Source organism: Gobius niger (genome assembly GCF_951799975.1).
Source record: "Gobius niger genome assembly, chromosome: 5".
Taxonomy (NCBI): Eukaryota; Metazoa; Chordata; class Actinopteri; order Gobiiformes; family Gobiidae; genus Gobius; species Gobius niger.
The window spans coordinates 21,200,653-21,225,484 of NC_136856.1; the positions used below are offsets into that span (position 1 = coordinate 21,200,653).

Consider the following 24,832-nt stretch of genomic DNA (forward strand, 5'->3'; position numbering starts at 1 on the left):
GCGCAGAGCGGTTTGTTTTCTTTTCAGCGTGCGAGCGTCACGGCTGCAAGTGTAATCTCAGAAATTGCAACACTTTTTCATCTTTTGTCACTTTCCTCCTGGTCTATTCCCGGAGCACATATGGAGGTCTCGCCTTCTACAATGAAAGAAATGTTTACAACCCAACCAGTGTTGATGTTGGGGCCAAATAAGCTGTTTTTTCCCCCCCAGCAGGAGGTGGAGCTGTTGTCATAGCGATGGCAGTTCACCATGACAACCAAGTAATAATACCATCCTCCAAATAAAAATCACAAATTTGTCATATTATCTTTATTAAAAATACACAAAGGTGAAATCCAACGGAGAGGAATATCTGCCTGACTTCATGAGCTATTTACAGCAGAGTTTCATTATGTATGACACTTACGCAAAATTACTTTACATTCATCTCGGTGACGAAGTGCGAGCAACTCGGCTCTCCTTGTCCTAGTAGCACCTACACCAGTTTGCTGCATATCACAAAAGCGAAATATAACAATCTCAAAGTCAAAAGGTCAAACAGTTATGACCTGTGGAACAAGCCTGAAAAAGTCTGAATCAAGGTTTGTGGCAATTTATACAGTACAGATTAAATGCTTTAACCAAGGATTCTCCGACCTGTAGCTTGGGGGAAAAAATGCTCCCCAAACAGTTTCTGCTCTTTTACATTATGAAGACAATTCAACTCGACGTGCACCGAATGCATCAGTCGCCGTTGTTGTCGAGCAGTGCATTTCCTTCATATTTCAAGATGTTGATAGTCTACTTTGGCTGTTCGTTTACTTCATTTAAAGTCAGCTCCTCCATCTGCGCATCTAGAGCATCCACCTCCTCCACCTCTTCTGGTTTTGGCAGGTCTTTTGTGTTTGACGTATCTTCTGTCGTCTCTGCTGTGTTCGTCTTGGTTTCGTCGCGAGCGTTGTCTAGGTTTTCTGAGCTCTCAAAACAACCCGAATCTCTGGGATCCTTTGCATTCTTCACAGATCCTTCTCCATCCTCCTCTGAGTCTGACTCGTCATCGGCTAAAGGAGACAAAAAAACAATGTCTAGGCTATTTAGAAAAACTAAAAAAAATCAACCAACCAATCAAGACAAAGACTGTGTCAAACTATCTTTAATTTGTGATAAAGATGTAAGCCAGTTATGATTATGAAGACGCCAGACTGACAAGGATTTACCATTTTTTCTCATATCTTTCTGTCAGAACTTAAAAAATGTCAAAAGGACTTTGTGGTTGAGTGGTTAGGTCTCTAGCAAGAAGGAGTTTGATCTGATAATGTTATGTAATAAGTCAATTTCGTAATAATAAGCCAATGATGTAGTAACACTGTTGAGCCGATAACGCAATACCTTATGATTTGCCAATAATATAATAAATGAGTACGTCATTGGCCTCTCAAGCAGAATAACTTTTGATAATGTGTAACTCAAAACATCAAAACTGACTGCAGTTATTACATTCATTTCTTTACATTATTGTCAAATGGTTTCTTACGTTATATTATATTATTGGCTTGTTCTTGTGTGTTATTGTGTTATCAGCCAATAACATTTTAAACTGGTTAAATGCATTAAATCAATGTTATCGGTTCCTGCACACCTTAAAGTGACAGTCTGTAAGTTTAATTGTTTCACCATTTCAATAGATTGCGTATAATCGACCACCTAGGCCTGAAATTTGACGTAACATAAGTCAAATACATTTTTTTTAATTTCTTTTTTAAGTCCCTCCCTTTGCTGATCCCAGCAACTAATGAGAACGACCAATGAGGCGAACTTCACATCAGGTCCAGTCAGGAGGGGAGGGGAGGGAGCTTGACCGTTTACTTTTTCCTCACTCTCCTCATTTTGTAAACTAGGACTGGCTTTTAGGTCCAATCCGGAGGGGGCCGGACTTGACTGTTTACTTTTGACATGTGTCTCTGTCTCTCCTCAATGTGTCACTTTTCCCTTAACCATAGACTACATTTGAGAAATACTGACCTCTGGAGGTCACACAGCTGATCAGGGACTACCTCCCGTTTCATGCTGCTCACACTTTCATGCACGCCATGATCATCTCACATATTAGTTACTGCATCTGCTCAAGGTGTCAGGCCACCGCCACTACAGTCAAGCCACTACTGTCAAGCCACTACAAATGATTTATAACAGAGCGGTTAAAATCCTAGATAGGAAGCCCATTAGGTCACATCATTGTATCAGTCTGAGGAATTTAAACATTTTATCTTTTGAAAATGTTATCACATTTTCCCAGCTGAAGCTCATGCATAAATGTTCGAACCAGCCCCACAGGTCTTGAGTGAGTGTATAGAACCACTCAGGGCTGTGGGTTCAAGGACTAGAGGAGCTCAGAACGGGAACTATCAGATCCCGAAACGAAACACTTCATTTGGACAATCAGCTTTCTCTGTACAAGGCACTAAAGCCTGGAACTGTTTACCCTCTGACCTGAAGGGAGAGTCAAACTGGGTCCTTTTCAAACACAAACTTAAAGACTTTTTAATCAGAGGTCAGAAATGTGACCACTGACCGTCTGATCTGCTGTGTTTATATAGTGTTGTGCTGTATTATTATATGTGTTTTTAACTATGTATTGTTTCTTTTTTTTTTGTAAAGGCCCAACTGGGGACGGACATTGAGAATTATCTTCGGCTAAAATGTTGTAGTAACATGAGTTAATGTGACATACTTGTCCCTATTCAAATAAACTTAAATAAATAAGCTGCTGTTTTGGAGGTGCTCTGGCCTAGACGTGAAACCAATGTCTGAATCTTGAGCAATTTCTAATTTGTTTGTTCCCTAATTGCATAATATTGTCTTGTTGCCTGTAAGTAATTGTTATAAATGAATAATGAAAATCAATGTCAGCCATCTTGTCACATACGTTCATCCCAGACAGAGGCGTTAAGTCTTAAATCACTTGTGTTTGTGAAAATGCATCAGGTTACCACAGTGATTTGGTGAACTTACAGTCTCGTAGCAGGTCTGTGGCATTCAGGATCTTCGTGCGCTGCTCTGGGTCAGTGATGTTCAGTTCGTTGAGGTGGGACTCCTTCAGTCCCGTGAAGTCCTCCAGGCTTTGGAAACCGTGCATCGACAGCAAAGAGCTCAGCTCCTGTCAGGCAAACAATGGTCCTCTGGTCACGCCATTTCACAAGAACAGGAAACATTGTGACACATCCCTTTTTTTTTTTTTTTGCAGATTCATGATCTTCAGCTGGTCTATCTGTTCCAATCTATGTCTATTAAAAAAAACAGATTGTTTTGGGAATTGAAGTCTGAGTAAGTCAATTTACTTCATGGCTTTGAGTCTAGCTTTAATGTAAGAAATCGAGCTCCTCATCTCCATGTGATACATTTTAAAGTCATTCATCTATTCTTTGCCATGGCCAACATTCAACTAGGACGGCTTTATGCTTAATTATTCAAATAACATCTAGGTCGTACAATACAGCACAGTAATTAACATTAATTTACGATGATTAATCATGTTATGAAATACCAGGCTTTGCCTTCTCTATGAAACCAGCAGAGCATCCACAGTCACAGTATCATTCATCTGACAGTGTAATAGATATGAACTTGTCTCTCACAGTGAGCCCGATGCTGTCCAGTACTTCCTCCAGGCTCTTGGGTTGGGTTTTGCGTCTGCGTTGTTGTCGTTGGCATGAGGGGCTGTTGTCCGGCAGCATGTTGACATAAATGAACTTAAAGGACCCCACTTTGTTGTTCAACTTCCCTGTCCACGTCCCAACAGGTGGCTTTTCTATGATGTGGATAATGTCTCCTTTCTGTAAGAGAGTTATAAAGTTTAGGTGCGCTTTACTGTCCTTGTATGTGGAGTCATTTGTCCACCGCATAAGACCTACAATATAATAGTTCAATGCCAGTGGAATCAGGAGCAGTGCGGTACTTGGGGCTTCTCTACAACTCACCTGTAGTTTGAGTGATTCCATGTCATAAGGGCTGGGAGTGAAGTCAGTGTGTACTACAGCGCGGCCACAGAAGGGCCCGCTATAAGAGTTGTCCTCCAGCCGCATACTGTCCCTCTGACTGTAGCCGCTGTCCAAACTCTGTCTATCGGCGTCTGAGAGGGCACACATAGAAACACTCTGTAGGTGCAGTGTAGGGAATCGGGACAGAAAAATTGTTTATGTGCTTGATGTAAAGATTGCAATGACCTTGTAATGACTAGAGTTTGTACAATAATCTGACCACATCATATTACAATGGTTTACTGTGTGAGACTCACTGCCGGACAGCTGCCGGGTAGGACTGGGCATGGTGTCCTCCGATCCTGTGGAGCAAACCGACGTCCTCTGTCCCAAACTCAGATCTGGGACAAAGTCTGGAGACACAGGGGACAGGTCCTCACTGTTGTCAGCCTGACAAAACAGTATTTATTAAAATGAAATAAAAAATCCACCCAAACCTTGTATAGTACAAATAATGCATGTGTCATAGTATCACAAATATATACAATATTATGTGAGAGGGGGCAGTGTTGGCAAGTTACTTTAAAACTGTAATATATTCCATATTAGTAGTTACAGTTTTAAAAATGTAATATGTTTGTATCACATATTACTGATTAAAAATGTAGCTTTGAGTTTTGGCAAAATATAAACTGAAAATAGTAATAAAGCCACCGAGCTGTGTGAAAGTGAAGTCAACAATTTCCTTTTCCTTCATTATCCACATTGTCTCGTGTTTTGACGACATTAACTATGCGCAACTGAACATCTTATACACCAGTGTCCAACCTGATTTGGTGCTGCATTTTATTTGGGGGCATTTTTTTTGTTGATACAATAAATGCACTTGTAACTCGAGTTCCTTGAATTGTAATGACTAACATATTCTCGAAGAGGTTGTCACCTGCCTGTAATTCAGACAGACTGTATCTATGTGTGAGCTCTACTTGCTTGGTTGTATGTGGTTTGCGTGGCTGTTTTATATTTTATGTTTCTGCTCTGAAGGAATTGCCCCATGTGGGATGAATACAGTTTACTGAACTGAACTGAACTGATCTGATAGAGTTTCAGTAATATGTTATATTCCTTAGTTACTGATAAAAGCAATATATTTTTGTAGCTCGTTACTTTTGTAATACGTTACCCAAACATTGATGTGACGTTCATTTATACACTACAGGGAAAAGTCCTTGCATCTAAAACGCAGTTGCCACACTTGTCCACTAGATGGCGACAAAGCTCTTCTTTAGGACTCTGTCTACTTGAGCGGTATGATATAACCTCACATGTTCGAACAGTGATTTAGGCTTTGAATTGTGTCTCTTTGTCATCGATGTGCACGTAATTAAAATCTCCTTACTCCTTCCTCAGCCAGGGCCTTCTGAACCATCTTTGACGTTTTGCGGGTCATGGTGCGGGAGATGACATTGCGCCATTTCTTTCCCAGTTTGATGCCGCTTTTCGCCGCATCTTCGACCTGTTCCCCATCTGTCGCCTGCAAAAGACCGACAGAAGAATCAAGAATCTGTTTAACACTGCACTGGGTGGTACTGGGTCAGGTAAGGTGAGGGTAAGTCTTTACTTCTCAGACTTTATGTGTTGAGCGTTTGCGCCCACATTGCTCGCACCCACAAAGTCACGTGCCATTTTATTTCTCTCTTTCTCTCTCTTTCTTCACTCACAGGTAAATCTCACGAAATGCAACATTTCCCATCAGTTATGGCCCAATAAGAAATTCAGCCATCACTTCAGTGTAACTGTATTAGGCTATATACATTGTCAGGCTAAAAAAGAATACAAATACAAACAAACAAACAAACAAACAAACAAACAAACAAACAAACAAACAAACAAACAAGCTACTGTAGACTGAACTGATTAAGTTGTTGACGTCTCACTTCTATCTGCAGAAGCTTCTTCTAGCTCGTGTAATCAAACATCAGCAAGACCAAATGACCAGTTATTTAAGATCTGTACTGAAAAAAATAAAAAAAATAAAAAATACATGAACCCTTGTTGAATAGAGAAAAGGTATAATTGTCTTTCACTATGAATGAACATATGATTCCAACCAGCAACAAACAAAAACATTTTCTCTCAGCGCCAAGAGGCGAATAATAATGAGATTTCAGAATCAGTCTTCATCCATCAGGTCAACTCCGACCCAGTATTTAATTTGTTGACTTAAATATTTAGTCAGAGTTTTAGTCAAAGTAATTTGGCTAAATTGTACTAAAACTAAATTAAACGTTTTTTCATGAGACTAAAACTATGACTAAAATATCCAGATATTTTCGACGACTAAAATAAGAAAAGAAATAATGAAAAGAGACTAAAATCATCCAAACTTCCTCTGACAGCTCAGCTCTGAGCTTTGTTCATGTGGGAGCAGCTCCATGAAGCAGAGGACCTTGATTAAGTATGATTATAATGAATATTGTAAATGCAGAGTTGACTAAACTCGTCTTAAATTTAGTCGACTAAAATTACATGCAATTTTAGAGATGTTTTCTCTTGGATTTCTTTCAGGACATGTTGAAGCCACGCCCACAATTCAAAAGCCTCTATCCTCTTTCTGACTGCCTTTAATTATTGTCCAACTCTCACTTCAGAATCAGTACCTACCTACATATACATATACATATAAGTTTCTGCCGGTAAACAGTAAATCACTCTCTCAGGTGGGGACTTGAGTAACTGCAGTGTTTGGAAACAGCGGCTTTCTGCTCGGCTGCCTCGGGACGTCCTGTCTCTTGTCATCTGGGCCCGGTGCGCCTCACTTCCTCTTCTCTGCTCTGCCTCTTACTGAGTCTCCAACTTCCACCAGAGACTGACAGATCAACAGAGGGGAAGTCACACTTCTCTATGCGCTGCTTAATGATGACACACGCAGAGGCAGGTGGGGGATTAGATGGCGTCTTTTTTGCACCACTGAGAAATGCCCTAAATACCTCTGGGTCCAAGTAAACAAACTGATCAAACAAAAGTATGTGATATTCTGAAAGTATCATCTATCTCACCGTCTCGTCCAAAGTGAATTCTTTGTCTCCAACAGGGGATGTGGGTTTGTGCTTCATAAAGTCCTTGAAGCTGCTTGACCTTTGTAAGGTGAGCTGAAAACAAGAACAAGATTTATTGTGGACACAGAGGACGACGTAAAAACATTGTTACTCCGGGAGATGATAGTGATTTTCAGAAGAGTTTTCCTTTCTTGATATCATATCAATGAGGGTCAGAATGTGGTATTCATAACTAACATAAGGTGCACTATAGGGATGATGATAACTGATATACCCCAGTGAAGCTGTGAAAGGTATTGTCGCAGCTGGGACAGCCCTTAAGGAGCCTCATGGCGGGGACCATCTCCAGATGGTCAGAACTACTGCGCTGGAGGATTAACCTGTTTGACGTTGTACTGTATGTTTTAGTGGTGGGGAAACCAACACAGACACGAGGAGAACATGCAAACTCCACACAGAAAGGCCCCATCCGACCTGGGATTTGAACCCAGGACCTTCTGTATTGACCTTTCTCAGACTATCACCAAGAACATTTCGGCTGCATTATATTTGTTTTCATTTGTTGATGTAATATTTAGGCTAAAAAAAGCCCAAATAACCGAATTTAGATCTTTTTTAACCTCCTGTTTAAGGCAAACAACCATCACGTTTAAGCTGTTTGCATGTTGGTAAAGTTGAGAGTGAGTTATGCACAAAATGCAGATATCTGTACAAAGAGAAAAGTCAGGGAAATGTTTCTCTAGTCACTCTTTGTGGACAGTGATGTTGTAATGTCAACCAGCCTCAACCTCAAACTCCTTTTGTCCGTGTTGTCATTTACATTTACTGCGACTGCTGCTCTCAGTCTCACTGTTCTCTGTTCTAAGTGAAAACCACAGGAAACAGCCAACGGCTTTCATCCAATCGCTGCACCTCTTCAGCTCTTGTCAGAGCCTCTTCTCTGCAGAGTCTGCACGCTCTGACAATGAAACCTCCTGCCATACGAGCCTATTCTTCTGGCAAATGTCAGTGATTCATGTCACAGATCCCTGCTTCACAAAACCACATGAGATTTCAGTTGAGTCAAAGGTGCGTCAGAGCCGATGTTCGCTTCGAGCCTCGATATGAACTCAATCATCATTAAGGAGAATGTGATGAGAGGTGCGAGGAGAGCCTGTGACCACAGGAAAAGGTCACTGCAGCTGTATAATATAGCACAGCATACAGAAGAGTGCAATAAGCAGCTATGTGATTATAAAAGTTGGTACTTTTTGTGATGCCATTTAAACTCTACACTACAAACCACATCCTGTTTTACCCAACCAGCAAAACAGCAGCTGCACAGTTTGCACCACCAACACAAGCCTTGAAATCCTTATCAGTCTGAGTTATTATCTGTTCTTTTGAAAGAGCTAAACTTACCTTTTTCTTTTGCACCTGCTCCTTTTCAGAAGCATTGGATGGTCTCCTCCGCAGCATCGTCTTTGGTCCCAAGCTTTCTGGACACCAAGAAACAAACTACACTTAAACTGCAGGGTACCTGGTCTGCTGCCTGTCAGTCTGAGAGAAAAACAGAGGAAGGCGGCCGGCGTCTGAGCAGCCGAAAGAAGAGCACAAGCTGAGAGGAAGTCACGTGGCCACAGAGACAGCAGGGAGGTAACTCTTGTTTTTGGTGATACCAAAGTAAACTCAGGGGAAGCTTGTTGCATGTTTATCATGGTGTTACAATATACAGTAGATAATACAAAAAATCACATGGAGTTCAAATGATCATGATTATGGACCCGTTATGTGCATCTTCTCTTTACTCTTTATACAGTAACTGACTATGCTGCTCTCTGAACTAGGAGATCCCAATCTTTTTGTTTACAGTGTCATTTTCTTTTAGAAATTAGGCCAATAATATCTGTTTTCTTGTTTCGTGAAAGAATTTGCTGTTAAATGTATTGCTTAAATCATCCTAAAGTTCTACAATTAACACATATAATCAAAAGGAATTTAGATTCACTATTTTTAATTGGAAAACAATATTAAAAACTATCCCCAACCAAGTGCACGTGTACACACACAACCACCAATACCAGGGGTAGGCAACGTCAGGCCCGGGGGCCAAATCCGGCCCTCCAGCACAGAACCTCTGGCCCCCAAGATGATTTTGAGAAATATTATTGTGCAAATAAGAGATCAAATACCTGTTAAAGTAAAAATACATAGTGTCAGTATTAGTATACCGCTTGGTCATATATAATGATAAACAGTCTTAAAGGGATATCTACAAAAACCTGTTACAATACAAGGCCTTGTTACAATATTTTATACAATATACAACAAATTCCAGCTTTATTTGGTTCCTCGGCCTGTCATCTGAGGGTAATGGGTCCCAAAGCCCTGACACTTGGGAACCACTGATGTAAAACATTGGCATTTGCAGAAAATAGTTCTTTACTTTAGGCTACAATGTTGAGATTCGGCCCTTGGATGTTTTGGCAATGATGTCGGCCTTCCACGTCGCAAACTTGCCTACCCCTGACCTATGCAATATAGCTGTGGGAAAATCCTTTCAGCTTTTTAAAAATGTGGACAGCTGTGATTTGTATAAACTGAAGACAAGTGAAAACCCTTTGTTACAGGCAAGTAAACAGACTATCCTTGTTCTACATGTTTAACACAGTGGATGGAAACATAAGCGGCAGAGTCAAAGAGGGAAGTACAGTGTAAGCAGCTTGTTATTTTGGTGGTGCAGCAAACCACATGATGAAAGGATGCCCCATTTTAGTTTCCTGTCAATCGACTGGAGGCTGGCATCAAACTGGCTTCAAACTTCAAATTTACTCGAAACACAAAAACAATAAGTTAGGGGTTTTTGACTGCACGAGAGTAACCTCACAACCCACAGACAAGAAAACTTTACCACCAGGAGAGCTGTGATTACTTCAGGAAATGTATAAAGCACTATACTATAGCCAATACATTTGAATACTAAAGATTTCCTCTGCACGATGTGTGGTTTGAGTTTTACACTTTTTAAAGGGGAAAAAAGAGCTTGTTGTTGATGATTTTCTGTAAAGGTGGCTGAGATGACACAAAAGGCACATGCAGAAGTGGAGCAGTTCACTAAAACGATGATCTCATTCTCAAGTTCCTCTTTACTGAAAGGCGGCCTCTTGACCGACAACCACTATTGCAAAACAGGCAGCAATACGTACCTCGGTTTGTGCATTACTGTGCTGTGCTGTGTGTGTGCGCTGCAGAGGGAGAGCCGTTCACATGTGTCAACAGCAGGTGCTCCCACCCTGTGGTCTGCAAAACCTGCCCTTGTGCCAACAATATAGTCTTCAGCTGCTTACTGGAAACAGGACCAGCTGTTCATTATGCCATTTAAAAGTTATCTTATTACAGTATTAAGGCTGCACAGTAAAACATAGCTTTTTTGTATGCTCTTCCATGTTTGTGTAGGTTTCCTCCGGGTGCTCTGGTTTCCCCTACCCCTAAAAACATGTACAATAGGCCAGGATGAGTGAGAGTGTGTTTGAGTGAGCGAGAGGTGCATGAGTCCCATGTGTGTTCATTAAACTCATAAATAAATGAAATGATCAAAGGTCGCAGTTTTTCCCTCATAATATGCAGCCCTATAGCAATATTTTCTCCATTGCTGCCTTGTTATGTAGTTTCAGGAGAAAAGTCTATAAATGTCAAAAAAGTAATTGCATACAACAAAGAATTAAAAAGTGTTACTTTAATAAAATATCAGATCTTTAAAAGTCCGATCTAAAAAATCTTAAGATTACAAAGAAACATCAACCCTTTCCAGTGATTATTTTAAACCTATGACTATTGCACACATCCTTCCCTCAAGGGAAAACACGTCAGGCGTCTACATGTTGCTACCAGCAGAGACTAACAGGCAGGGGGCGCTCACAGGAGGCTTTGGATCAGAGTGAGCACTAAAGCGAGGAGGGGCAGTGAGGAAGAGGAGACTTTAAGTGAAGATCCAGTTGCAACTATGATGGGCTCAGTGTTCTTCATCATCCAGTCCTTCTCTGCCAGCAGCTGCTGACGCTCCAGCTCCGGCCCCAGCACTCTGCGGATCGTCTCATAGTAGCTGTTCAGCCACTGGGTCTGGAGACAAAGGTTTAAGCAGCTTTCAGACGTTTTTAGACCTCTTTTAGTCACTTATTATACGCTCATGTCTTTTCTATCAGTAAAAAGGCCATTCTGAAGGCCACGTGTTGGGGGTTACTGATAGTAGTTTTAACCTCTTAAAGAGGGCGTATTATGCTTTTTTCAATCACATAGCACCAGTCTATATCACACTACAATGATGATGAAACCTTCTGAAATGCAGTAAATTAGAAGAACTGCCTTGTATAAAATTGCTCTCTCAAAATGGCTGTAGCAAATGTCATGAAATAGGCCTCTGTCTCTTTAAGAACCTCAGAGCCTTTCCGACACGCCCCCTCCACACTCTGTCTGTGGCATCAGTGGGGAGGGGGTTCTGCTGAGGAGCAGTGGTTGGTTACTCGGCTGGTGACGAAAGCTTGGAGGCGTCTCCAGGAGGTGGGGGCGTTCCTAGGAGGACTCAGGCAAACCTATCCCTGAAATGGCCGCCATCAGAGTTTTTACAGATTACACAAAAATACGTGAATGTGCCAAGGCAACACTTCAGGCATGTTTTTAATGAGGGAATGACATAATAACATGATGTAAAGCTTGAAAAAGTCGATATAGCATAATACCCCCCCTTTAACCCCTGCCTTAACCAAGTGCATTTTCTCCAGTTCAGCTTTACCCAAATCTAAAAGTGTATAGCCTATAGGCCAGCCCTACAAAACTGATCGGAACGGATCTTTTTCCTTGCATTGTTGCCGTGTTGTCACAACATTTTTTTGACATTTCTTTTCATTTCTTTTCTGTTCCTCTTTTATTGTATATTCGTCGCTTTTTCATTTCAACACTTCGCTTTTTCGTCACTTTTTTGTTGCATTTTTTCACTTTTTTGTAACTTTTTTGTTGCATTTGGTCACTTTTTCGTCACTTTTTGTACATTTTTAGCACATTTTTGTTGCACTTTTGTCACATCTTTGTTGCATTTCTGTCATTTTTTTGTTGCATTTTTGTCACTTTTTCATCTTTTTTTGTCACTTTCTCGTAACTTTTTTGTCACGTTTTTGTTGCTCTTTTGTTGCGTTTTCCTCCTTGTTCTCAACTCATTTCTTGTCGCTATTTTGACACTTTTTTCGAGAAGCTTAGGTAATGCAAAACTGGAGAAAATGTGCTCGGTTCATGTGGGGATTAACAGATTTATCATGACTTTAAAATTAAAGTACACAAATAAGACAGAACGATTAGCCTTGACTTTCCTCGTTTTATTGTAACGTCACATTGATTGACAGTGGAGGAAGTCGGTTTGTTCACGGTTAGAGAAGCAAAAATGTACGAATCCCCGCCATTCAATATTGCATTACAAGTAGAAATGAAAAAGAGAGCCAACCTATTTTCAGAATCCGACTTCAACATAGTAACAGTGGAGTAAAAGAGGGATGTAAATACTTCCCGAAACTATGAATGCTAATGTTATGTGAATGTGTGGCATTATAGAAGCAAAAGATCCTTTTATTAAAATATAGATTACATTAAAACCGATGAACACATGTAATAAAGTAAAACCTCGTAACCTCCGATAGATAGATAGATAGATAGATAGATACTGTAGATAGATAGATAGATAGATAGATAGATAGATACTGTAGATAGATAGATAGATAGATACTGTAGATAGATAGATAGATACTGTAGATAGATAGATAGATAGATAGATACTGTAGATAGATAGATAGATAGATACTGTAGATAGATAGATAGATAGATACTGTAGATAGATAGATAGATAGATAGATAGATAGATACTGTAGATAGATAGATAGATAGATAGATACTGTAGATAGATAGATAGATAGATAGATAGATAGATAGATAGATAGATAGATACTGTAGATAGATAGATAGATAGATACTGTAGATAGATAGATAGATAGATAGATAGATAGATAGATACTGTAGATAGATAGATAGATAGATAGATAGATAGATAGATAGATAGATAGATAGATAGATAGATAGATAGATAGATAGATAGACTTAACTTTATTTTGGTTCACCATCACAGTCACAAAATCACACATAGTCACAACTGACATTACAGACAGTATCTTCAGTATGTTACAGCCTATAGGCCAGAGTATCGGCTCATTTGAAAGCTAAGACTAAGTCGCCGCGTTTTTGTCACAGTTTATAAGGATTTTTGTATTTTTTCCTTGCTTTTTGATACATTTTTTATTGTGTTTTCGTCACTTTTTGGTCGTGTTTTTGTTGCTTTTCTGGCACCTTTTTGTTGCTCTTTTGTCTCTTCATCATTTTTTTGTGGCTATTTTTGTTATATTTTCATCCTTGTTTTTGTCACTGTTTTGACACTTTGTTCAAGTAGCTTTTAGGTTTGGGAAACTGGAGAACATGTTCTTGGTTAATGTCAGAATGAGTCTTGCCTGCTGTGGGCTGAGAAGTGCGGTGTCGATCAGCTTGCGATCGTACGGCACCAGGGACACCGTTTCAAAGGACAAATAGTTGTGTCCATACTGGAGAACCAAGCACAAGCACGTGCATTAAATTGAACAGCGTTGCTTTAAAATGCAAATCCACACAGGTTGTGGTCAATCCCACCTTTGTTTTAGCCGGCACAGTCAAAGCGATGTCTTCAATCCTGATCCCAAAGTCATTCTCCTTGTAGTAGCCGGGCTCTATCGACGTGAACATGCCCGCCGTGAAGCCGATGTTGTTGCTCTGAAAACCAACCGGCCCTGGAGGAAACAAAACAATAATAATAAAGCAAATAAAGAGATGTGATATTACTTAAAAAAAAAGGGATAAATCTTACACTCATGAACTCCGAAATAGTTCCCAACACCGTGTCCTGTGCCGTGGCCATAGTTCAGGCCGACCTCCCATAATGCCCGGCGGCCAAGCATTTCCATGTATACACCTAAATGTAAATAAAAAACCTTCATGTACAGGAGGAATAACAGCCATATTTTAAAATACGTGTGTAGTTTTTAGGACCTTTAGTTCCCGATGGAAAGATGGTTCTGGAAATTTCAATATTTCCCATGAGCACTCGAGTGTAGGCCTCCTGTGGTTTACGACAAAAGGCGACAGTTAGTGATGATGTATTTTATGTATAGTGCATTATTAATAACACGCACCTTTTGCATGGGGGTTGGTTTTCCCCAGTGGACCGTGCGTGTGATGTCAGTCGTCCCATCCCTGAAAACAGAAATAAACACGACTCACATCCGACTGAAAATGCAGAAATCGAAACATGTTTTACTCACAGGTACTGGCCTCCAGAGTCCACCAAGTACATCTCGTCCACTGTCAGCCGCCTGCTGGTGTCGTTTGTCGGACTGCATCAGAGGCGCCACCGTTAAACTTAAGACGCAGGAAATGTTGCCAAAACGACATGAGTGTTGATCTGTTAATGCACAAACCTGTAGTGAGCAAGGGCAGCATTTGGTCCACTGGCAGAGATGGTCTCAAAGCTTGGGCCTTTGCTGTCCTTTTGTTCCCTGAAAATACAAGAAAATCATCTCATTTTTAGTTTTGTGTAAAATGATTATTTATCATAGAGTGAAACAAACATGAGAGATATTTTAAAATTTACTTCTTCTAATTATCTAGGAAAGTGTTCCCAGTCAGTACATTTCATCTCCATGCCACTGAAATAACTAAAGATTGCTATAGCGTTCATCATAAACAAATTCTGAGGGTGAATTACATGAGAGCATAAACACAAACAAATGGTATGCAAATACAGTGTTTCCTGTGTATTGATGCCCTCCTGCACTCACTGGCGGCGCTTATTGACATAGGCAGCTGCAGTCAGCTCAGTCTCCTTCCCCTCAGGCACGGCCTTCTCCAGCCACATCAGCAGCTGGATCACCGCCACCGCATCCCTCACCTACACAAAACACACGCACAGGAAACACAAGAGAGTGAGTCAGAGCGACTGTATCAGCCGCCGGCACATCACGACTGTCAGACGTCTTTCAGCGAGTAATGAATGCATCTGAAGGCAAGCTCTCAAGTTTTAATGAGCCCTATGTCCAGGTAAATCCTGTGTGCGATGTTTACAGTACATTTGAGTTGAGTTCAGATGATTGAGAGCCCCATTAGCTTCTTCTGTCTGGGGTCTCTAAGTGACTCACATGTGCCTCCTTCAGAATCCGCTGCTCCGTCTCATCCTTCACAGCTTTTGCGATCAACACAGGAGAGTATGAGGTGGTCATGAGCTTCTCCTGAAAACCATAATAAAATGCACCGCATCATTTTAGTAAGGCAGTCATAAAACGATCTTAAAGTGCATATGACACCATTAGATGCATTTTTTGCAAAGACATAGTTCACATGATTATATTTAAGGTTTTTCCCTCCTGGAGCCGCCACCTTAACGTGGTGGAGGGCTTTGAGCACCCGAATGATCCTGGGAGCTCTGTTGTCGGAGGCTTCGTGCCCCTGGTAGGGTTTCCCATGACAAACAGGTCCTAGGTCACGGTTCAGACAAAGAGCGGTTCAGAACCCCCTTATGAGAGACCTACAGGCCCGGTTAGAATCATGAGGCCGTCATTCTGTGGACCCACCACCTGCAGGAGGAGCCATAGGGGGCTGGTGCAATCCACGACCCGGCAACGGAAAAGTGGAAGAAAATGGATGAATGGATGGCTATTTAAGGTTTTGCTAATGATTGTGCCCAGCTTACTTTACTTCCTTATTGGACACCGACAGGAAGTGACATAGATGAAGGCAAACAAAAAATTCAAATAAAAATAACTTTCCTGCCCAGCATTTCTTCATAGAAAATGCTGCTTCACTGAAATAAAATGATAATTATGCAACTGATGAACTTGCAACTGATGTTATCCTTATAAGTAAGTCATATTTTCAAAAACATTAAAACCTCACATATGCACTTTCAGCCTTACCTTGAAGTTTCACTGAAGTTTAAATCAAATGGCAGAAACTTTTGTCAAAACTACTGAACTGAATCACTCTATTGCTGTACCTTCTTTTGGTCACATGGGGGCAGTAATGAAACACATGGCAAAAGTATAAGAAACTGAGGTAAAGCTGATCAGTGTGAACTATTCTGAGATGAAATGCTCTACCCTGTTACTACAATCTCAGTCCTCAAAAGGCACGTTGTTGTTTTGTCTGTGTGTGTGAACACTGTACCTCTGGCGTAATGATCTCGTAAAGTGCGTAGTTGGTGTACTCTGTCCCGATCCACACTTTGACCTGGGGCTTGTTCACATACTTCCTGACCTCGCTCAGCACAGAGTCGTAGCTCCGGAGCTGCACGCAGAGCGGCCCGGTGCAAGACGCATTCAGGTACGCCTTCAGGTCATCGGGGACCCTCTCCAGGTGCACAAACAGCCTGTGGAAACACACAAGTTGTATTAAAGTACATACAACATGGTGCACACACAACAATATAGCATCATAAAATACTAATGTGGTATTCAGTTACATTAGATTCAGTTTTTGAGAGGAATGGGATTGCCTCCATCACCTTTTCACCTTGTGTTGTCTGTGCACAGTGAAGTTTGTGGATATATTTCACAGACTTGGAACTTGTAGGCTTAGAGAGAGGTGGAAGTGACACTATTTTCCTCGATAACATGAATAATGTATTTGAGGATTGATCCGATCAAAACAGACTTACCAGATGTCATTCATGGTCAGAAGTGTGTAGGAGTAGAAGAAGGGATTGTACGGGATGTCATTGCCTCGCATGTTGAACAGCCCTATGGGAGAAAGATGACCACATCATTTGCATCATAGGTACTATATTTCAGAGCCAAGATTCTGAATGTCATTTGCATTTGCATGTACGTGACTTGTTCGAGAGCATATATTCTGTCAGGGGTTTGATTCGAGTCTGACGTCAAGGTAAAGATGTGGAAATAAATTCAAATAAGAGGAACAGACACGCAGTGACTTAGTAGTTAAAGTGCACGAGAACACCAAAACGTTTACATCTGCTTTGCACGTCCCCCGCAGTATTGAATTTTCTCCCTTAATATCAACCTTGGGAGGTATTTAAAATGTTTCTCAACAATTTTATGATCTGACGTGGCCTTGTGATACATCAATAAGATCAGCACCTTTTAAACATCTAAAAAAATTGCCAGAATCCAAGATAAACCGAACTTAGATCGACTAAACTATGTGTTTGTCTGCAGCAGGTTAGACTAATGTAATGGCTGCTCATTGGCTGCTCTAAACGTGCTGTAGGACTGATGCGTTACATGACAAGACCTAGAAAATATGGACATATTAGTCCAGTGCTCAGGTCTCTGCACTGGCTTCCTGTCACTCAGAGTCTCAGAGTCAGGACTAAACATGGTGAGGATAGAACAGATACAACACAGCACCCCTTTGTATCCGCTTAGAAAATAGACAATGTTTAATTGTGTGTAACTGTCGTGTAACTTGGATCGTGTAACTACTGTCGTAACCGTGTTTAAATAAGGGAAACGTGGAAGAGTTTGGTCACTTCTAACTTCACCCCTGTTTCTAACAACATCTTTGGTCTTTTTGCGTGACTGAGCACCCACACAAAGACCAGACAGTTAGGCGTCAACTCGTCTAAGCTTAGGTAAAAACGTATCTCAGTATGGAAAATGGTGGCCTGTTCCTTTAAACTTATTTTACATATAATGACAATAAATTGTGTTTTATTGATTTTCTTTGCCTTTTACTTAACACTTTGAATTGCGTTGTGAACAAATTGTGCTCGACAAATAAAGTTGACTTACCTCTGTACTTTCAGTCTAGTTAAAGGGGCTAGATGCATTTTATACTCACTACTGCCACCTCAGGTCATACGTGTAACTGCAGCTTCTATATTGAAGGAATAGGCCACCGTTTTTACATACTGAGATATGTTCTTACCTTAGCTTTGATGAGTTCTTTAGGACCTGTCTGGTTTTCACCCGTGACTTCAATCACGTAAACACAGGAGGCGCAGGAGTAGTTCGAAATCCGTGCAGTAAAGTGAAGATTACTGCGCAGTAATCTTCACTTTACTGTGCGGATGCCAAATGACTCCAGGTATTATTACGCCTTACAATATAGTTCCCCCTTTTATCCGCTTAGAAAATCCACATTGTTTAATTGTGTGTAATTATACTTTTTTATACTTCACGTAACCATATTTAAATAGGGAAAACGTGGAAGAGCTTGGTAGCTTCTATCTTGACCAGTTTTGGAGCTATAGAGGAGAGGGGGAGAGGCTAAATCAGACAGGTCCTAAAGAACTCGTCAAAGCTAAGTAAAAACGGTGGCCTATTCCTTTAAGTTTGTGCATGACGGCACTTCGGACCCCAAGTAACACCGTTTTGAGTGACAGTGCAGGATTCTAGAGGCAGTTGTGGTGAACAGGTCTGGGCTCATTCTACACATTAGGACATTGTTGGAACATGTATGGGGTGGAAAATACATAATTTTAACATTTTTAAACTCTGTATAGTCCCTTTAAATAAGCTGTAGTTGTTTATGAGTAAGAAGCAGTGGGTCTATATAAGGAAGTTAGTCAGGATTGTGGAATGACTGTTGTTTATACAAAAAGACATGTGCGCACTCAGATTTCAATATTCATTTGAAATCTGGAGTCACCAATTCATCTATGCACACACTGGACTTAATGCATTTGCAAAATACTTCGAAATTATATTTACATCCCAGTCATTTATTCATGTTTTACCTGACAAAGCACAGTATAAACAGCACCAGCACTCTCCTCCTCTAAATCATCTTGCATATAAAGAGCCACTTACATGCCGTCTCATCCAGCGCAGACAGCAGAAGAGCGGTGGGCTGGTACGGGTTCTCAGCCATCTGTTTACGGATGTCCTGCACTTTCTCCTGCCAGGATCGCTCTGTGAACAATACTCCGGTGTCAGTCTAACAGAAACATGGGTTTTATCTTCAACATTTCCATTAGGTGCTGGGAAAATAGTGGCTTTCTCATACAGTAAGTGCACTTCCATCCAGTAACTACATCGGTTTTTGTCCAACTCTTCTGGGACTATATTGATCCAGCCAGGCAGTGACAATCATGAAAACCTGCTTCATATACTAACTTTGAAGCAGCTCTTAGACATGTCAGCAGATTTGATATTACATACATTAAAAGGCACATAACAATAGTGCACCCAGCATATAATAAGCAATTTTGGCATGAGGATAACCAGATAACCTGCCAGGCATTGTGACTACCTGTGTTTTACAGTAGTACTTTCTGTTATACTAACCCCTTAATGCCCCACTAGAGCTACAGGTTGCTCAAATATTCCACGCCAGTAACAGAGATAAGCTGTTCAGTAGCTTGTGAATGTATTTAACCCACTATCAGCTGCCACAATTAGTAATGTCCATATTTGACTTCATATGAGTGGCCTTAATGCCATGCCTGGTTTCTCTGTCGTCCCTTATGTTTTCGATGCGCTCCATTTGCTCTATTTGCTTGTTCCTTCACCATAAACAACGTCCATATAATGCCCTTATCTTCCCTCTTCTTGAGTTTGTATTTTCATATTTCAGTCAGTTGTAAAAACATAAAGTGGTGCTTTATGACAGTGTCCGGTACAGGATAAACGGCACTATAACAGGTGAGCGGGCGACTGCAGACTGTACTGTAGACCTACGTATGACTCTGTCTGGAAGCCGAAGCAGGCTGTCAGGCGGGACAGGCAGCCTGTTCGTCCACACCTCATCGACCAGGTTGTTGGGGACGGACTTGAGCGTGCGACTGCTTGATTCGAGATGGATGGCGTACTCCTCTTGCTTTTCTAACAAAGGGAACGGCAGGCAATTACACACAATGAGCAAAATCAATTCGGTAAACAGTAGAGGATGCATCCATGCAACATTATACCGTTCTACTGAACATATAATTCAATTCACTCAGTCGCTACATTGAAAATCTGCATAGTAAATAAAGGCAGTCCCTGTTTACGTAGTAGCAGGATGTCAGCCACAAAAAATAAACATAACAGCAAACCTTATGTAGTGGAGAGCCAATGTAAGGTGAATGTAAGATCCTGCATTGGTTTTCATGAATGCAGCCTATTGATAATCTTCCATCTGCTTGGACTGATAGAAGCAATGTGTCGACTTACTGAGAGAGAAGAGGAAAGGGTCAAAGCCGATCTTGCCATTATTCGGGACCTCTGCAATGAGCCACTGGACAATCGACGCCACAGACACTGAGGGAAAGCGCATACAGCAACTACAATAAGTTTAATGCTGGTGTATGGCATGTTTTTGAATCGCTCACACTGATTATTCTATATCATTACATAAGGTTCATAGTGACAGAAAAGCAACCTTCACTCAAACAAGATAAACCTGCCCGTGATTAGTGTTTGTTTTTAGATCAATCAACAGGGTTTGAAATCATGCAAAAGCCTATACATCGAGATATCTTTCAAAAACCAGGCTGTAAAGGACTCGCTGTTCAGTGTGGAGGTAAAAGCTGACAAAACGCATAATGACTCAGGTGTGGGATTGTGGAGAGTTTTCTGAAATAGCACGAACCGCTTTTACCTGTTGGTTGCAAAGAAAGACTTGAGACTCTTCCTTCTTCTTGATGGATGGCACGACTGCATAATGACCATGGCGCTCAAGGACAGACATATGGCAGACTAATTTTCCGCTGTGATAAAATGATCTATTCCGAGGACAGGTGTTTTATGGCTGGTGCTGGCCCTTGACGAGCTAACAAGTCGCTGTAGTGATGTTATTGAGCTTAGATATTTATCTCGGCTTGGTAAATCGATAAAGTTTCAAGGTACTATCGTATGGCAGTATTTTACTTAAAAATCTAGAGTTTTACCAAGCATTTGTCCTTGTTACTTCAGCCTGTTCTGCTCACATTAATTGAATAGTTTTGGAGCTCGAAACACACAACACTAAGGCCATAAGTGCAGCAGACTATGGACTGCAGACTATTGAGTCTTTATTTAACCTCTTAACCCACACCTTTTTTCTCCACTTCAGTTCTACACAAATCCATAAGATCACAGCCTATAGGCCAGTGTAATGCCTCATTTGAAAGCTAAAACCTACAAAACTCATCTAAAAAGAGGTTTTTACTCACGTTGTTGTCTTTTCTTTTCCATCGCTTTTGTTGGGTTTTCTTTCTTTTTTGTTGGGTTTTTTTCTGGGTCATCTTCGTCCCACATTTTTGTCACTTTTTCATCGCATTTTCGTTGCATTTTCATCCTTGTTTTCGTCACTTTTCTATTGCTCTATTTCGGCTTTTTTGCTACGTTTTCATCGCTTTTTTATCTAATTTTTGTCGCTATTTTGACACTTTATTCAAGAAGTTTTTAGACTTGGGTAGGGCCGAATGTGCTCGGTTATGGTGGGGGATGAAGGGGTTAAGCAAGCCTCAGTATTCAACCTTCGGACCAGCACAGCAGTGTTTTGTGCAGAGATTCACAGCTGTATTTTGTTGCCAGCACTTGACAAAATAGCATTAAATCTAATCTTATCTTGTAATTTCGCTTGGTGAAAACTGTAACAGTGGACTCTTTGTTTGACAGCAGCGTGAACATGAACATCATGGGGCCTGAGCTGTGTGATATCTCAGAGATATCAAAGGGGGAGTTGTCATTCTCTATTTATGTATCGCATGTTGTCATAAGATCTCCTCACCATCTTTCTGCAGCTCCCAGTTGCAGTCCATCTCTCTCTCAGCCTGAACCCAGTAGCGGCTGTCCGTCCAGAGCGCGGCTTTGGTCGGAGTTACCACCGCGGTGCCTGCGGGGAGAGAAGACAATGCGGATTGTGGTGACAGTGAATCACAAATGCGTGTAAATGTCAAAGTCCCGGTTTGCAGCGTGATTGGGCAGATTGAACAGAGAAACTGAAATGTGTGTGTGTGTGTGTGTGTGTGTGTGGGGCGAAAGGTTAGGAGAAAATGGTGAAGATCTGCGGTGCTTACATAACACCAGTTCACTTCAGTCTTGTCATTCCACTAGTGTGCGCTCAATGGTGTCATAAACAGTGAAATATTAACAGCTCATGAAAGGATGCGTTCATAGCACACAACAAAACAGATAATTACGGCTCTTTATCAAATGAAGGACTTTTCCCTTTAGCCTGCCTTTGCTTCACGCTGTAATGAACAGTTTCCCTTCCATGCATGAAATAGAATAAAACGGTCATTAAATTTGAGCGAGAGACTGGACAAGATGCAATTTATGTGTTAGAATCAATATTCAGTTCATAAAGCACCATTTGAATACATCCAGGAGCAATAACATCGAGGAGAAGACTATAGGACCATGTAGTAGAAACTAAAGGTTTTATGTGTACCGTATTTTCCAGACTATGAGTCATTTTTTTGCATAGTTTGGCTGCGACTTATACTCAGGTTCGACGAAAAGCGGAGGCTACTCTTACGGGAATGTAGAAAATAAAGCTAATCGCGGGCTAAAAGCGAAATGGCCACAATTAAAGGAACGAGTTTGCAAATGGGCGCATTAACAACGTGATGCCGGGAGAGGATTGTCAACATGGGGTTTTGTCTGTACCCAGGTAGTTGCCAAGGCTGGTGCGACTTATATGTTTTTTCATCTTCATTATGCATTTTTTGGCTGGTGCGACGGTAACAAAACACTTTGGAGGCGGTCATTGCGCTTTTGCTAATTGCGAAAGTTCAATGTTTCAGTTCGGTTGAGATCCAATTTTTAGCCCTAGTGCGGCAAAGGTAACGACCAGAAAGCCGCGCTGTTGAAGCTGTGGGATGAAAGAAGCTTCCAATGTGGGGGAGTAGAGTCATCATCAGGAGGAGGTGCAGAGGGAGAAAAATGGGCAGGAGAGGACTGTACCTGCGGAGCCTTTAAAGCCGGTCATGAAGGTCATCCTGGCGTCACGTGGTGCGATATATTCACTCTGGAATAGAAAAAAGGAAACTGTAGCACTTTGTCAAACAGGGGCCGAGATCTCAAATGGATTCGTTATGGAGATGGTCCGCGGGGCGTACCAGGTGAGCGTCGGTGCCGGGGATAATGTATGCAGAAATCCCAAGGGGGACCATTTTGCTCCGGAGATCCCGCAGCTGACGAGTGCTATTGACAGCTGTACCGGGGACGTACTGAAGGGACAGACAAGGAATACATCACTGTGCAAGGGCGTTCATTAGATTTATTGTAATACAATTATTATGAGTAAAAAGGGCTCTGAATGTGCATAAGTATCAGTGTAAGGACAGAGCACTCAGAGGTTCAGAGAAAAAGGCTCCGAAATGTTATCACAGGGAATCAACATGAACAACCACTTTGGCTTTTAGTGAGTGGATATTTAACCACACCTGAATAAAAACATTTGCACCATAGTCATAAAGATTTGGTAGAAACCTTCCTTATCATTTGTTAAACAGTTTATAAGCACCTATATTGTCACTGTGTGTCGCAGTGTCCTGAGCAATAACGTTTATCACATTATACTTTAGTGCTTATACGTGATATGGGATTGCTTTGTCAATATTTCGATCAATTAAGTTTACAAATTTGTCATGAAGTCATTTTTCCTTGTGGACAATTTTCTAATTCATTACAATGAACGTTCCGCAAGATTTCTCACAACTAGTAGCCGCCGCTCTCACACATTCCCTCATAATCATTAACAAAGTGTAAAGTTGAGGAATGAAAAAGCACTTACAGGTGGAGATACGGAGCAGTTCCTCTCGGTGCCGCCATAGCCGACAGAGAGTCCTGGCAACACAAGCACATTCAACATGAACAGACTTTATATGAAGCGTGTCTTTTGTAAAAAAAAAAAAAAAAATCAATGCCAATCCTTAAAAACACTGTCATTCACATTCTGTAGAGGACACTTGGCTCGTAAGTGCGCAGGAGGCAGAAGGGATATTAATCACGTTAAGTGCAACATGTCAAATGAGGAGATGGACAAGATGTGTAATTAAATCATGGTTATTACAGGCAATCTGTTAAGAAGCACAAGGAGCAAAGACAATAAAGGAGAAATGTGCACTTTCTGCTGCAAAACGAGAAAATCTAACCGTAAACAACGAACAGACTTAAAAGGAAAAGTGATAAGAGTAACTTTTTACCTGTTAGTGCGGCCAATGAGAAGGCCAGCAGCCAGGGAAGCATTTTGCCCAGACTCTCGCAAGCCTGGATTTAGCAGGTGCTCCGATGCGACGTATGGGAGAAGTATTGTGGGTGTGTTGCGTGTCAGTGTCTGCGAGTGAAGTGCATGACTGTCCTCTCTTTCTCTGCCCCACTATCTCTCCTCCTCCTCCTCCTCCTCCTCCTCAGCCACTGCTTCCTATCAAGCCTCCCAGTGGCCTTCAGATACCAATCAAGTGGAAGTGGCTTTCGGAGGTGGATACCAAGTCTTATAGGCATATATATACTAAGGCAGGGTCTTATATGGGCACCCAACTGTGTAAATCTTTCCAATTGGTCAGATTTAAAGGTGCGATAAGAGACTGGAGTCCAAGATGTAGCCATAGTAAATTTTGATGGGCAATTCTATTCATATGTTGCTCCAGATTATGGGGGCTGGATAATCCCCCCATAGAAAAACCAACTAGAACCATCTCCCTTTTTAAACTATGCAGATGGCACATAAGACAAGCAGAAGAACGAGGACAGATTTGGTATGGAGACATTGCTTCTGGTGTCCTTATTTAAATACATGTTTGCATGTATTTAAATAAGGAAATTGTTTGAATATCATATTGAATTGTAA

General features: G+C 41.2%; 2 protein-coding genes across 2 annotated transcripts; both read right to left on the reverse strand.

Moving 5' to 3' along the window:
• Positions 1-319: 319 nt before the first annotated feature.
• sash3 (SAM and SH3 domain containing 3) lies at positions 320-8,710 on the reverse strand. The gene is made up of 8 exons (XM_079557493.1): positions 8,417-8,710; positions 7,016-7,108; positions 5,356-5,490; positions 4,274-4,406; positions 3,957-4,108; positions 3,615-3,812; positions 2,992-3,136; positions 320-1,040 (listed from the first exon to the last, which is right to left on the reverse strand). Exons 1-8 carry the CDS (start codon positions 8,471-8,473, stop codon positions 781-783), a joined length of 1,173 nt encoding a protein of 390 aa, XP_079413619.1. The 5' UTR covers positions 8,474-8,710; the 3' UTR covers positions 320-780.
• A 2,097-nt stretch (positions 8,711-10,807) lies between these two features.
• xpnpep2 (X-prolyl aminopeptidase (aminopeptidase P) 2, membrane-bound) lies at positions 10,808-24,316 on the reverse strand. Its single transcript, XM_079557199.1, has 20 exons — positions 24,189-24,316; positions 23,777-23,829; positions 23,100-23,210; positions 22,945-23,008; positions 21,767-21,871; positions 20,227-20,313; positions 19,753-19,896; positions 18,883-18,984; positions 16,767-16,848; positions 16,277-16,478; positions 15,253-15,342; positions 14,896-15,005; positions 14,536-14,613; positions 14,380-14,451; positions 14,251-14,311; positions 14,108-14,177; positions 13,926-14,030; positions 13,712-13,848; positions 13,537-13,626; positions 10,808-11,113 (listed from the first exon to the last, which is right to left on the reverse strand). Exons 1-20 carry the CDS (start codon positions 24,229-24,231, stop codon positions 10,910-10,912), a joined length of 2,010 nt encoding a protein of 669 aa, XP_079413325.1. The 5' UTR covers positions 24,232-24,316; the 3' UTR covers positions 10,808-10,909.
• Positions 24,317-24,832: the final 516 nt, after the last annotated feature.